This window comes from Harpegnathos saltator, unplaced genomic scaffold (assembly GCF_003227715.2).
Source record: "Harpegnathos saltator strain DR-91 unplaced genomic scaffold, Hsal_v8.6 scaffold796, whole genome shotgun sequence".
Classification (NCBI taxonomy): domain Eukaryota; kingdom Metazoa; phylum Arthropoda; class Insecta; order Hymenoptera; family Formicidae; genus Harpegnathos; species Harpegnathos saltator.
This window is the reverse complement of record NW_020230644.1, coordinates 282,097-296,413: the sequence shown is the minus strand read 5'-3', so window position 1 is coordinate 296,413 and position 14,317 is coordinate 282,097. Positions and strand designations below refer to the sequence as shown.

The 14,317-nt window shown below is 38.8% G+C and overlaps 1 protein-coding gene across 1 annotated transcript; it reads right to left on the bottom strand.

Moving 5' to 3' along the window:
* Positions 1-2,809: 2,809 nt before the first annotated feature.
* LOC105188623 (fatty acid synthase-like) lies at positions 2,810-13,262 on the bottom strand. Its single transcript, XM_025306671.1, has 14 exons — positions 12,984-13,262; positions 12,663-12,870; positions 12,397-12,551; positions 10,733-10,900; positions 10,138-10,616; positions 9,751-10,055; positions 9,126-9,527; positions 7,617-8,623; positions 7,188-7,429; positions 6,295-6,988; positions 5,369-6,200; positions 3,522-3,979; positions 3,146-3,400; positions 2,810-3,079 (listed from the first exon to the last, which is right to left on the bottom strand). The coding sequence occupies exons 1-14, from the start codon at positions 13,260-13,262 to the stop codon at positions 2,810-2,812; spliced, it is 5,754 nt and encodes a 1,917-aa protein (XP_025162456.1).
* Positions 13,263-14,317: the final 1,055 nt, after the last annotated feature.

The following is a 14,317-nucleotide window of genomic DNA, read 5'->3' as shown; positions in this document are numbered from 1 at the left end:
TGATTTTGATGTAGAGGACAAAGAGCATTCTGGACGGCCAAGAGTATTTGAAGACGAAGAATTGCAGACATTGGTGGACGAAGACCCATGTCAAACGCAAAAGCAACTTGCAGAAGCATTAAATTGTGCTCAATCTGTCATTTTCAATCGTTTGGAAGCCTTAGGAAAGGTTTACAAGGAAGGAAAATGGGTCCCATATGAACTGAAGTCAAGAAACATTGAAAGGTGAAACACCATCTGCGAAATTCTGCTCGCTAGGCAACAAAGAAAGGAGTTTTCATATCGTATCATTACTGGGAATGAAAAATGGATTTATTTTGACAACCCCAATTTCGAAAAACTATTTGCGATCCCGGCCAATCCTCAACATCGATGCCAAAGCGGAATATCTACGGAAAGAAGGCAATGCTCTATATTTGATGGGATCAGAAGGGTGTGCTGTACCATGAGCTGTTGAAAAGTGGCCAAACAGTCATAGGGGATCTCTACAGAGAACAAATGATCCATTTGAGCCGAGCATTACACGGAAAACGACGAGAATATGAAACGAGATAGCATAAAGTGATTTTGCTTCATGACAACGTCACAAAATCTGTCAAGGGAACGTTAAAAGCACTTCGCTGGGAAGTGTTACTCCATGCGGCTTATTCACCAGACTGTACCCCTTCCGACTACCACTTGTTTCGGTCGATGGCACACACACACATTTGTTGACGAATGCTTCAATTCTTATGAAAACGTTGAAAAATGGGTCTCTGACTGGATAACCTCCAAAGATGAGTCATTCTTTCGCCGCGGAATTCGCTTGCTGACCGAAAGATGGGAAAGAGTCATCCCTAACGATGGACAATATTTTGATTGATGTACTTTTCCATTTTGTTTCTTAAATAAAGCCATACGTTTTGCAAGAAAACGGACGGAACTTTGCGATTGACCTAATATATATAATCGCTCTTTGAACAGTGGTTCTCGGTTATCTTAACTAATATTCCGATACGGGAAGATCTGGTGACGGGGAAGTACGAGGTGAAGGGGAAGATCGCAACGATGATGCTTCCGAAGAAGAGGAAGAATGAATGGGTATAAGGCCGCGAAGTAAGGCTGCGTGGAAACTACGTGTACCGCCTCGTAGAGGTGAGGTCAGAGGAGAAGCTAACGGAGATGGGCTCCATGGAAGAGGAGAGCTTGTAGGATATCGGTCATCTATGGGACTCAAGGGTGTCGGAGAGTAGGAGATAGGAGGAGTTCCGGGGAGAGATTCGGGTATGAACAAGAGAGGAGAACGAGAAAATCTTGAAATGTCTGTCTCTAGGTGTCGAACAACATAATCCAGTCGGTCTTGCACTGTTGTTGTTATGGATTTGATCTCGAAGTCTTCGCGGTCCGAGCAAAATTCGGTTTCTGATTGAACTTTGCGATTGACCTAATAAGTAAGGAGGTCATAATCGTAATCAATGTCACTTAAGACCTTCGCGGTCACGTAGCACCTAAACGACGCATCAGAGAACATAAGTTGTTTGACAAAAAATGGTCATTTATACAAGACCTATCGTCCCTCAAAGTTTGTTGCAGAGGTCCTGAATCACTCTGTACATATTAGATGTACAAATGAATAATCCAATTTTTTCAGCATTCAAGGTTTATTTTAAAAGAAAGTAAATTAAATTGTTCAATCAAAGTATTCGCAGTTGCTTTCTATAACTCTAAGCCATCTTTCAGGCAGGTGATGAATTCCATCTCGGAAAAATGTTATGTCTTTGGACACGATAAAGTCGTCAAGCCATTTTCGGATCTCATCCACTGATTGGAAGTGCATATCGGACAAGACGTGTTGCATCGACCGAAACAAGTGATAATCGGATGGAGCAATGTCTGGTGAATACGCCGGGTGCAAGACGTCCCAGCCAAGACTCATTATAGTGTCTTTTGTATTGGAAGCAATGTGTGGCCTGGCGTTGTCATGCGACAATTTCACTGGACGTTCTCCTTTGCCAGTATACGGGCGTTTTCGTTCCAATTCTTGACTCAAGCAGATTAATTGATGTTGGTAGCAGTCTGCAGTAACTGTTTCATCCGGTTCCAACAACTCATAACAAAGCACGCCCTTTATGTAAATAAAGTAAATATGTAAATAAAAATTAGAAATAACATCAAATAAGAGAATCAGCTTTAATGGTTATGATCTTGATATGTACTATTTATATAGAGGATATTTTCCTGAGTAATTTTAAAAGATTTCAGCCGCTGCTCATTGTTTATTAAAAAGTGGAATTAACAGACAAGTTTCATTAATAGAGCTTGTTTTTCTGACAATGTAAGTTAAAAATATATTAAACAGTACATATGAGATGTGATAGGAAGTGATAGGCTCGGCGGAGTTTTGAAAGGCGCTTAAGAAAGGTTATCTTGAAAATATATGTAGAGATTAAGATCAATGGAGATGGGTTCCCTCTTCGGTATATTTATCATAAAAAATTATAAAAGAATACAGCAGCTTACATTAGTTTATATCAGTTTATTAGATTTTTTCATTGCTTTGTTTATAATAAATGTCTGTGTATCCCTATTCACTTTCCATATACCTTAACACCTTCGATTTACAAAATCGCGAACTTTTCAACATTATAAAACTTATCTGCCTAATATGATATTTCGTTAATAATATTAGCAAGTTCATCGCTTTCCAACATCGTGAGATGATTACCTTCGACATGGCGGACTTGTACGTTACCTTTGGTTATCTAAATAAATGATTAACATTGTCGTCAATTGATTTTCAAAGATGAAATTTTCGCATTGTTACATATCATTACATCAAGGATACCTTGTTCAAGCCATCATTTTCATCCGCAGAAAGTAAATACGGCATTGTGGGTTTTAGTAACAATATATGTGATTTCAGTGGCGGCAGTAAAGACGCATTATACTCGTGAACAGCGATCAGATGCTTATAAATTGTCGTACAATAAGTCTTGTAATTTTCAACCAAAGTCATTTGTATAATATCGTCTGGAAGACATTCGATAAAAGCATCCAACTTTTTCTCCCACGTGTCGTGCTTGGACAATTCTATTAGAATCTGTTAACAATTATTGTTATTATTGTATTTTATATTACAACAATAAACTCATTTTACACAACATACCGATATATTATCGTTAGAATAAAATAAATCCATAAGATTTAGGAGAATATTGTTCTGAAATTCCTGGAGATTGGTGAAAGGAAAATGATGTTCTTTCATAGTTTTCATATAGTCAGGTGTGCCATCGATTAATACTAAATATCCTGTGAAATTTCTGGCTTCCAACAGTCTCATTACCTCGATAGCAATTAATGTCCCATATGAGTACCCAACTATTATGAATTCTGTAGAATCCCCTATCTTCGATATTATATACTGTAGGAAAGATACAAGAAGTTTTTTGTATTATTTTTTTAATCGATATAATACGATATCAATCTGGAATGGATTTATTGAAATATCGAACAGACACCTTCTCTGTTATATTAATACGTACAGGTATTAGAGTGGCAGCTGACTGCAGCACGGATTCGCTCATGGGAATATTATTTGCTCCGTGTTGCAAACATGTTACGGGACTTTTAATTTTCGAGGCCAATGAATTAAATGTGCTTGCGCAACCTTCGATTCCTGGTAGGAGAAATATCTGCTTTTTGCCCGTCTCCTTTCTCGTAGTCATCTCCATGCAAACATCTGGTACAATATCTAAACTGCTCAATAAATGAATCAAAAATTTTACACCTGCCGAATCGAATATCTCAGTCTGCTCGAAACGCTTGTCTTTGTCGGCCATATTGCGGAGTTTCTCGAAAGTGAGACTTCGAATGTCTTGTGCCGTGAGATAAACATCAAATTCTCGCTCCAACGTTTGCTTGATCTCCACCGCCATCATCGAATCCATACCAATCTCTGACAATGGGGTACGATGTCCGACCGTTTTCACGTCTTTTACTCCTAGACGGGCAAATACGGAAAAAGAAAAGGCTCTCAATTTCTAGACACAGTCGCTTATATTCATTTATGACAAGAAAAGGCACGAAAAAACAAAACATTCAGACCACATATAGAGGAAGCAATGTATAATTAACCATAATTCATTAGCTATATCTTCAATGTTTCATCGCGAAAATCTCGAAACATGCAACAAATTTATTATACAGGGTGTGGCAAAAGTCTGGAAACACTCAAATATCTCTTAAAAAATGAATTTTAGAAAAAAACGTTTCAGACAAAAGTTGTAAGGTTTAAAAAGACGCATTCAACGGTAATATCCGCTTGACCTTGGATGGCGTTGCCAAGGTCAGGTCAAGGTCAACCTGATATTTGTAAATGGAATTTCTCACTGTACCCGGCGGTACGCACTCAGACGACCGATCGTAACCAAACTGAATCAATATCCACAAAACTTATGTATGGGCGGGAATAGTTGGAACGTACATAATATGGCCATTCTTCATTGATTGAATTCTAATGGCTGAAAAGTGTGCTGCCATGCTTCGAAACGATATTATTCCTACTATTCCCAATATTTTTGGTTTAAATTTTAATACAGTTTGATTTCAGCAGGATGGTGCCCCTCCACATTTTGCATTGCAGATACGACAGTTTTTAAACGACACTTTTTCTGTAAGAGTGGATAGGAAAGAGGGGACCAATCGAGTGGCCACCCCGATCACCTAACATGAATTCCTTGGATTTTTTCTTTTGGGGTTATTTAAAAGATCGCGTTTACAAAACAAAACCTTAAAATTTGCATGATTTGCGACACCGAATTACCACTGAAGTGGCATTAATTACCTCCAAAACATTGGAAAATGTTAGTAGGAGCTTTCATGATCGATTGCTTCAGTGTTAAGTTGAAGAAGGCCAACAATTTGAATATTTATATTTGTAGACGCATACTCAGTCAATCGTTCACTCACTCACTTTTTTACACACGCACGCACACACACACGCACACACGAGATGTAAATCCAACCGTGCAACGTTCACGCGGTACATCTTGAGTAATGCTAATGTCGGCGATACTGCAACATTCGTGCCTCATAACTCGGAAAGTACTTAACGAAAAGAAACTTTGTTATAGTGTTTTGGAAAGCTCTCGATGTAAGCTACAAGAATATGTAATAAAAAGTAGGGGATTTTATTTACAAACATCAGGTTGACCTTGACCTGACCTTGGCAGCGCCATTCAAGGTCAAGCAGATATTACCGTTGAATGCGTCCTTATAAACCTTAAAACTTTTGTCTAAAACGTTTTTTTCTAAAATTCATTTTTTAAAAAATATTTGAGTGTATCCAGACTTTTGCCACATCCTGTATATATAAAAAGAATAAGATTACCCATGATACTAGCTACGGTCTCCAAAATGTCCATCACTCCACCTAATTCCGCACGCTTCTCAGCCACGACCATACTGCCCACGATCGGTCGATTTAGTATCATAAAAGTGTCCAACGACTCAAGGCAGGACTGAATTTTCTGTTGCAAAGTACCGCCGATAATCAGTTCCTTGTTATCCTCTTGCATATCGGCCACGAGGCCTACATCACCCACTGCACCCCACTGTATAGCCATCCCAGGTAATCCGTCCTGTACTCTCCTCTCACATATCCTCTCCATGATAGAATTGGCCATACCATAATTTGTTTGCCCGACGTTTCCTCGGCCACACGAGACAGATGAGAAGACGATAAAATGCCGGAGGTCAGGACACATCTTTCTGGATAGCTCGTCCACCATCTTTGTGGCCATTGCCTTCGGCTTAAATGATTCTTCGAAGGACTCAGCGGTCTGATTCTTGTAAAAAGAGTCTTTCAGCACCACGGCAAGATTGAATATAGCGTCCACCGATGCCATTTCAGCAGCAGAATTCAAAATGAACGTACAGTCCTTGCGATCGGACGCATCAGCACCCGCGATAATTTGCACATTCACCCCGTAAGATTTCCACAGTTCTATCCTTGAGCGCTGATAACCGTTTCGCAGTCCAGTCCGCGAAGTTAGAAGAAGATTCTTTGCTCCGCGAAGAATCAGCCAGTCGGCTAATTCCAGACCGAAGCCGCCTAGGCCGCCTAAAATGACGTAAGACTTGTGAAACTTGCAGAAAAATCGAGGATAAGCGAGAACAGGAAGACCTAACGGCTCGTTCTCATCGTGTATCCTTATTAGGATCTGAAAATAAGAAAAGTAATAGTAGAATTTCACATGATCGTTCACGAAGCGCCAACAATAAAGACAAGAAATTTTAGTGTGTGCGAGAAATTACCTTTCCTATATGCTTACCAGCTGCCATGTATCTAAAGGCAGCTTCTACTTCAGTTCTTTCAAACACTTTCCTCGGAAGTGGTTTTATCGAGCCATTTTTCAGACCTCGCAGCATATATTTATATACAATTTCGTTATTTTCCGTGGTGGAATTTACTATATTGTCTAACATAATCGCATGGAAACTGATGCCTTTTGCAAAAATCTTTCTGTCTAGGGTATTATCGGCAATCAAGTCATATTTTCCTATTTCTAAGAATCGTCCGCCTTTCGCCAAACATCGAACAGACGCTTGAAGTTTCTCTTCAGCTAAAGAATTTAACACAATATCTACTCCTCGACCGTGTGTCTGCTCAAGTATCATTTGTTCGAAACTTATGTCGCGAGAATTGCCGATATGATCGTCAAAGATCGAAGGGAAGGTTTCTCTAATGAATTGTCGTTTCTCCAAAGTCCCGACTGTCGTAAACACTTCGCATCCTTCGTAAAGTGCCAGGTGGATTGCCGCTTGACCAACGCCGCCGGTGCCCGAATGAATGAGAATTTTGTCTCCTTTCTTCATCTTTCCTTTCTCGTAGAGAGCGTAGCAGCTTGTGGCATAAACACATGGAACAGTGGCAGCGTCCTCGAATGTCCATTCATCGGGAATAACCCAAGACAGAACGTGGTCATGTATTAGAACATTTGATATTCCTCTAGAAAATAATAAGCAATTTCGCTTATTTTAACGTTGTCTTTCAATCATGTGAAAATTGGCATCATAAAAAAATTAATAATGTGTCTGCATTAGTACAAAATCTAAAGTTTAATAGAATAGTATCGTTATAAAATGTGTATTTTCGATATAATAATAACAAGTTTTAACAAATAACATTTCGAATTATATTATCTCACCTGTCGGAACATATTGCCATCATTCTCTGTCTAGACCCATTATAACCAACAAGCTCAAAGCCTAAGAAAGAATCAATATCTCGTCCAATCATTTGAAAGGATTCCAACGCCATTTTGCCAGTTGCTATCATAACATCTTTGAAATTCAGTGTCGCGTAAATTGTATGTATAACATTTTCACGCTTAATTTTGGGAGATATCTGTCCTTCGACCCAGCGGAATGTGCTCATATCACCCCGAATCTAGTAAAAATTAAGTTAGTTTTATAACTTCGTACTATCGTTAAGATAAAAAAAATTTTTGCTTGTATAGTAATGTATTTTATTTGAAATGAATTGAATTATTTCAATATTTTACCGCGCAAGATTTAACAATGTTTTACGTAAATTCCTTTCCGTGCCGTTCTTGTTGTCGTGAATGTTTACATACCCCCTGAGCGACGTAACCGCATTGCACAGGTACCAGTTTCGGCGGCGGTAATGATAAATGTCTGTAAGAGCCCCAAATATTACCGGGACGTAAAACATTAATTGGTAAATCCAGTCGTAACTGATTCATGTAGAAAGGCTCTTGCAAGGAGAATTTTGGCGCGTCCTTATCTTGGATGAAGACGCATCTAACTGATTCGCCGCCTGGCTCCCTTCGCAAACAATTTACAAACCCTAATATACCGCAATCAGAATCGTCTTCAGCAACGAGTGTTATTCTTGAATTCGCCCCGTCGTCCGCGTCCATCGCAGATTTGAGCTTATCGATCCATGAAAATTCGTAATTGTTTATGTGTATGACTTCTCGTCTCGTTATGGCGTTTTCCGCCTTTCTCAAAAGCAGCACTGTCTCTCGTTCTGTGCGTTTTTCCAAAATGATATTTAAATTGTACTGTTGCAGTAGCTCGTTGTCATACGTGACGTTGAGATCCTCTCGAATAAATAGAAAACCACCAGACATTATATTGGATAATAAGGTGCGTGCACCTTTCGTCAATATCCCGACGCCAATGACCATTAAGAACGTATCGCCATTCAATATTTTGTGAGGCTGTATGACTGATAGATCTTGAGGTAAGGAGGAGCTGTCAAATCTGTTCTCCTTTGCAATTAAGGTGAGATTAGGTCGCACTAATGGCAAGTTGCTTAGAACCATGTGAACGATTGGAGTAACTAAATCCTCCAGCAGAATCTTGTCGTCGTCCTCAACGATCTCAACTACTTTGACGTTTTTCAAATCGTAACATTCAAGAGCAACATGTACCGATAATTGCACTGCATCTTCCAAGGAGATCGTGGTATGATCGCGGTAAGCAATGAACTTGTATTCCTCGTGTACAGGTTCAACTTGTGCTGGCCGGCGGGATATGACCATGGACTTTAGTCCACAAATTTCTATTCCTCCGGATACAATAGCTTCGAAAGAATCATAAACGTGTACAGGTACGTCTGTAAAAGATGAGCATTATCGAGGTGAAAGAGAGGAAACCTGTACAATGAGCGCATTAAGTCGGAATATGAAAGAGCCTCGGCAAGCCCCATACAAAAAATGCCCGTTTTCGGTACCTCGATTTTTGAAACTTTTTTTATGCCAAATGGTTACTTATGATGACCCAAAAATCCCTGCAAAATTTCAAGATGAATTTTTAAAATTTGACTTCAGATTCGTAATCAGCAGCTAAAAATCTTAAAAGAACCATTTCGGCTGAATTTTTTGGACATTATTATTGGAGTATAAATGTGAAGCTGCTATATTTTTTAATTGGACATGGTCAACTTTGACCCCTTATATTTCTTAAACGGGGCATATGCTCATCTTGAAGTTTTGCAGGGATTTTTGGGTCATCATAAGTAACCATTTGGTATAAAAAAAGTTTCAAAAATCGAGGTACCGAAAACGGGCATTTTTTGCCGATGTTCTTTGTTTTAAAAGTAAACTAAGCAGACTTACATCTTTCCTCCATTGAGAGTTTACGTATCAGCGTCATATGATGTTCGGGATCGATTACTAATTTGCGAATTTGAGTCGGTACGTAAAGATTTCTCGAATCGAGCGACAGAATTTTCATTTGTAGCATATTATCCATGAACGACACCCATTTCGTCGACCACTTGATATGCCCTACGCTCCCATTAATTGAGGCGCTCTTCAATGAGCGAAACAAGTCTATATACTGATAGCCCCGAAGTCGTAGTTCCTTGTAAATATCTGAAGTGTTCATGCACTCTTCAGCATTGTCATCTTTAGATAGAAACTGGATAGGTATTTTCTCATTCGCAACATCGTCAGGCACCCTCACGATTCCACTGACGATAACATTGCCTCCTTCTATAATTTCGAAATTATTACTGCCTGTAAGAATATTACAAGAATTATTACAAGACAATACTGCTTTTTCTGAAATCAATATTGCCGGTTTGTTTTTTGTTAAGAGTTTAATATCGCTGCGACTTCGCGATGATATTCCTTTATTTCTTATTGTCGGTTGTATACAGTTAATAATTAATATTTTATCATAATATCCCTGAAAGAAAATATCGAGAGACGAGGCTCTAGTAATTGCAAAAGTATTTACATTCTTGGATCACAAGAGTTAATTCCACTTTGTCTTTTTTCGATAAGTGAGTAGCACGTAGGAATTTAACATTTTCAAATACAATTGGTATATTCCTATGATCAACGCCTTTCAACAAGCCAATTGTATGCCAAATTTCGTAAAGGTAACCCATAGCCGGTAACAAATTTCTTCCATCGATTATGTGACCAGACATATATTCAAAGTCTTCGTCAGTGGTTGTAATAGTGACGACTCTTTCCTTGTCCAAAATTCTATTTTCGCCTCTATAATGGAATAAGTAATAATCCTCAGAGTGGTCCCATCTGCAATATTGTCTTCGAGTTAGTCATAATAATGTAAACAAAGAAATGTGATTCGTTTGTTGATACGCAGTAAGAGACGTACCTAATGAGAGGAGATATCATTGGTGTTCCGCGACTAACAGGAAATTGAACTGGTGCATACAAATGTGCAACCTGTGGCTGAAGTCCTACATTATAAAGGTCTCCGATTCCTTCTAAAAAATCTTGTATAGTATGCTTCTGGCCGCGTTTATACAGTGAAATCAACGTCATCGTTGACTCCAGCGAATTTGCTATGGACGACTGAAAATCATTGTACGGCACTGTTGATAGTATATCGACGAATATCGTATCTTTCGGTAAGAAAGCTGCCATTTTTTTTGATAATATTGGATATAGTATACTATCCGCGTAATATTCTGCAGCAGTTTCGGACATGTCGCGTTCACTACGTGGCCTGCCCGATTGTGTTACATTGTGGCGTTTTGAAAGTTGCGATGGTAATATCTGGCTGAAATATTCCAACAGTTTTGATCTAACAATCCCAAGGTACTTGGATCGATTCTCAGTAATGTCACCAACCTGAGGAACAGTGATTAATACTATTATGCATGGCTTTATAAATGTATAAATGGGATATCTCTCTCCACTAAGAAAAACGAAAAATAGTAATTAAGAAATTCTAAAATCTTTGAAACCTGCAACTTGGCCTGCTCAAATGCCGTGCCTATATAATACGCCGCCAAAATTGTTTCCTCGGTAGTAAAACGTCCATCAACGTATTCACAGATAAGTTCACCAATGGAGTGACCTATCGTATAATCGGGCAGGACACCAATGTGTGTCAAGAGATCCACTATTCCAATCTGCAATGTTGTTTGTAAAAGTACTCGCTTTTAACTAAGGTGTGTTACATCATATGTTTACGTGATTTTATATAGGTAAATGCCTATGTACATATACGCATTATATACGTACATGTACCAGATATGTAAATATGAAACCGGAATTTTTGTATAGAAAATACACGTTTATTGTATGAAAATGATAAAAAATATTTTATTCGAATTATTGCCCATCGCTAGCTATATATTTTTCCCACCTGTCTGACAATTTGTGGATGCCACGCCAAAAAAACTGTTGCTCTTTTGAGGCAAACTAGTCATCGAGCCATTTTCGTACATTTTCGTAAGAAGTGAAGCGCTGCTCAGCAAGTGCGTGTCCCATCGATGCAAATAAGTAATAATCGGACGGAGCCAAGTCTGGTGAGTAAGTCGCATGCGAAAGTATTTCCCAACTAAACGCTTCAATCGTTTCCTTGACCAGTTTTGCTGTGTGTGGTGGTGCATTATCATTAGCATTATCATTATCATTAAGCAAAATCACTTTGTGTTGCCTTTTTTGATATTCTGGTCGTTTTTCACGCAAAGCTTGATTCAAATCGATCATTTGTTGTCGGTAGCGTTCAGTATGAACGATTTCGCCAGGTTTTAGCAGCTCATAATAGATCACACCCTTCTGATCCCACCAAACACAGAGCATTATCTTCCGTCCATAGCGATTTGGCCTTGCAGTCGATGTCGATGATTCGCCTAGAACCATCCACCCATGATCTTTTACGCTTAGGATTCTCAAAATATATCCACTTTTCATCGCCAGTCACAATTCGATGGAGAAATGACTTTCTTTTGTACCTGGCAAGCAGCATTTCGCAAGTAGTTTTTCGGTTTTCCTGCTGTCTTTCATTCAGTTTATGTGGAACCCATTTTCCCATCTTCTGGATCTTTCCCATGGCTTTCAAACGTATGGAGACGGCTTCTCATGTCACATTTAATTGATCCGCAAGTTGTTGTTGCGTTTAAGCGTCATCCTCATCCAACAATGCTTGCAATTCGCTGTCTTCAAACTTTTTCGGTGGTCTTCCACGTTCTTCGTTTCTCAAGTCAAAATCGCCAAGTTTGAATTTTTTAAACCACTCAAAGTACTGTGATTTACCAAGAGCATGCTCACCGTAAGCTTCGACAAGCATTCGATACGATTCTGCAGCAGTTTTCTTCAAATGGTAGAGAATAGTACAGAAAATCAATGCTGTCCGCAAATCGTAGCTTCCAGGCACAAAATTCGACATGTTCAACGCTATTACAAACTATGCTGTTGTATGAAACTTGTATTGTTGTGAGTTGAAAATCTTTGTCAGATGTCAACAAGTGGAAATGGCGCCAATGACGCGGTTTAACTATTGACAGCTAGGGCCATCTATGAGCAAATTCCGGTTTCATATTTACAGACCTGGTATATTTAGATAAACCAGATTCGGACCAAATAGTTAAAATGTAAAACAAATAATCTTTCTTTCTTATACCTGTGTGGCAATGGTTGCGACGCACGAATTTTTTATGCTGTTGAAAGTAGTTTTGTTCCCATTCATTATAATATCCGTGACGCATATATCATGCTGCTTTAATGTTTCATTACATTTCTCAATTGCCTTGGCAAACACAGGTAGTTTCATCAGTTCTTCGATATATCAAAATGAAACGTAAGTGAGATTTTAAAGGCATTGCACACATGAAATTGTACATATATTCATTAAATTTATTAAATTTATTAAAGTTGCAAAATTCGTACCTACGTTATGCCATTCAATTTCTGTTCCCGAGAACAGAAAGCAAATTGGTCTTTTTAAGTATGGGTAGTTTTCAACTTGTCTTATTTTGTTATAAACAGCTTTAGATCCAGCTAAGGTATATCCTCTGTACGGATGGCCCTCAATATCTACAGTATGAATGCTATGCAGAAGAGCCACATATTCCACATCTAGCTGTCGGCTATTCACCTACCACACCAGAGTCGGAAATATACATCTTATCGCGAAAAAAATTATTTTAATCTTGAATAATCTCTACTTTCTAACTTGATTTTGAAAAGTATATTTTTAGTTAAACTTACATCATCTAATAAAGTTTTAACAGCCTCCTCCGTACGACCAGATACCGTTACAAGTCTACATAAACCGTCTGATGTTTCAATGTTGATTTTGTTTTTGGGATTTGATTTCAGCAATATGTGACAGTTTCCACCACCAAATCCGAAAGAACTAATGCCGATATAACCGCCGTTCCATGAAATAGGTTCAGTGACGACCTTTATTCTACCTTCAATTATAGGAGTAAGTTCCTTTCGCGGTGTTTCGTAGTGTATGATTGGTGGAATAACGCCAATTTCCATCGCTATTAACACCTTGAAAACGTTAAAATTTAACACACATAATCTTAATAGAAACGACAAAATCTTAGCTGCAAGCATGAAGAAGTGACAAAATACAAATTATATGTATACATATCTATATATTAGGTGTACAAATGAATAATCCAATTTTTTCAGCTACATTCAAGGTTTATTTTAAAAGAAAGTAAATTAAATTGTTTAATCAAAGTATTCGCCGTTGCTTTCTATAACTTTAAACCATCTTTCAGGCAGCTGATGAATCCCATTTCGGAAAAATGTTATGTCTTTGGACATGATAAAGTCGTCAAGGCATTTTCGGATCTCATCCACTGATTGGAAGTGCATATCGGACAAGGTGTGTTGCATCGACCGGAACAAGTGATAATCGGATGGAGCAATGTCTGGTGAATACGCCGGGTGCAAGACGTCCCAGCCAAGACTCATTATGGTGTCTTTTATATCGGAAGCAATGTGTGGCCTGGCATTGTCATGCGACAATTTCACTGGACGTTCTTCTTTGCCAGTATACGGACGTTTTCGTTCCAATTCTTGACTCAAGCAGATTAATTGACGTTGGTAACAGTCCGCAGTAACAGTTTCACCCGGTTCCAATAACTCATAATAAAGCATGCCCTTGATATCCCACCAAATGCAGAAAAGAACCTTCTTTCCGAAGCGATTGGGTTTTGCGACCGATTTTGATGATTCGCCGGGATTTACCCATGACTTTCTGCATTTCGGATTGTCATAGAGTATCCATTTCTCATCGCCCGTAATGATTTTCCACAAGAAAGACTTTCGACGCTGCTTATTGAGAAGAGAAAGACACGCTGCCACTCGTTGATTTTTGTTGGTTTCAGTGAGTTCATGCGAAACCCATTTTCCTTCTTTCTAGATCTTTCCCATCTCATGTAAGCGTTTGGAAATCATTTGCTGCGTTACTCCCAACTGTTCTGCAAGCTCATTTTGTGTTTGTGCCGAATTCTCAGCGAGCAGTTGTTCCAAATCATCATTATCACACTTCGGAGGGCCTCCAGGGCGTTGTTTGTCGATTA

Coding starts and splice junctions, on each gene's coding strand:
- LOC105188623 (XM_025306671.1), bottom strand. CDS start 13,262: ATGGAAATTGGCGTTATTCCACCAATCATACACTACGAAACACCGCGA. Junction 10,901..12,396: donor TCGCAACCATTGCCACACAG/GTATAAGAAAGA, acceptor ACAACATTGCAG/ATTGGAATAGTGGATCTCTT. Junction 3,980..5,368: donor GACCGTAGCTAGTATCATGG/GTAATCTTATTC, acceptor TTGCCCGTCTAG/GAGTAAAAGACGTGAAAACG.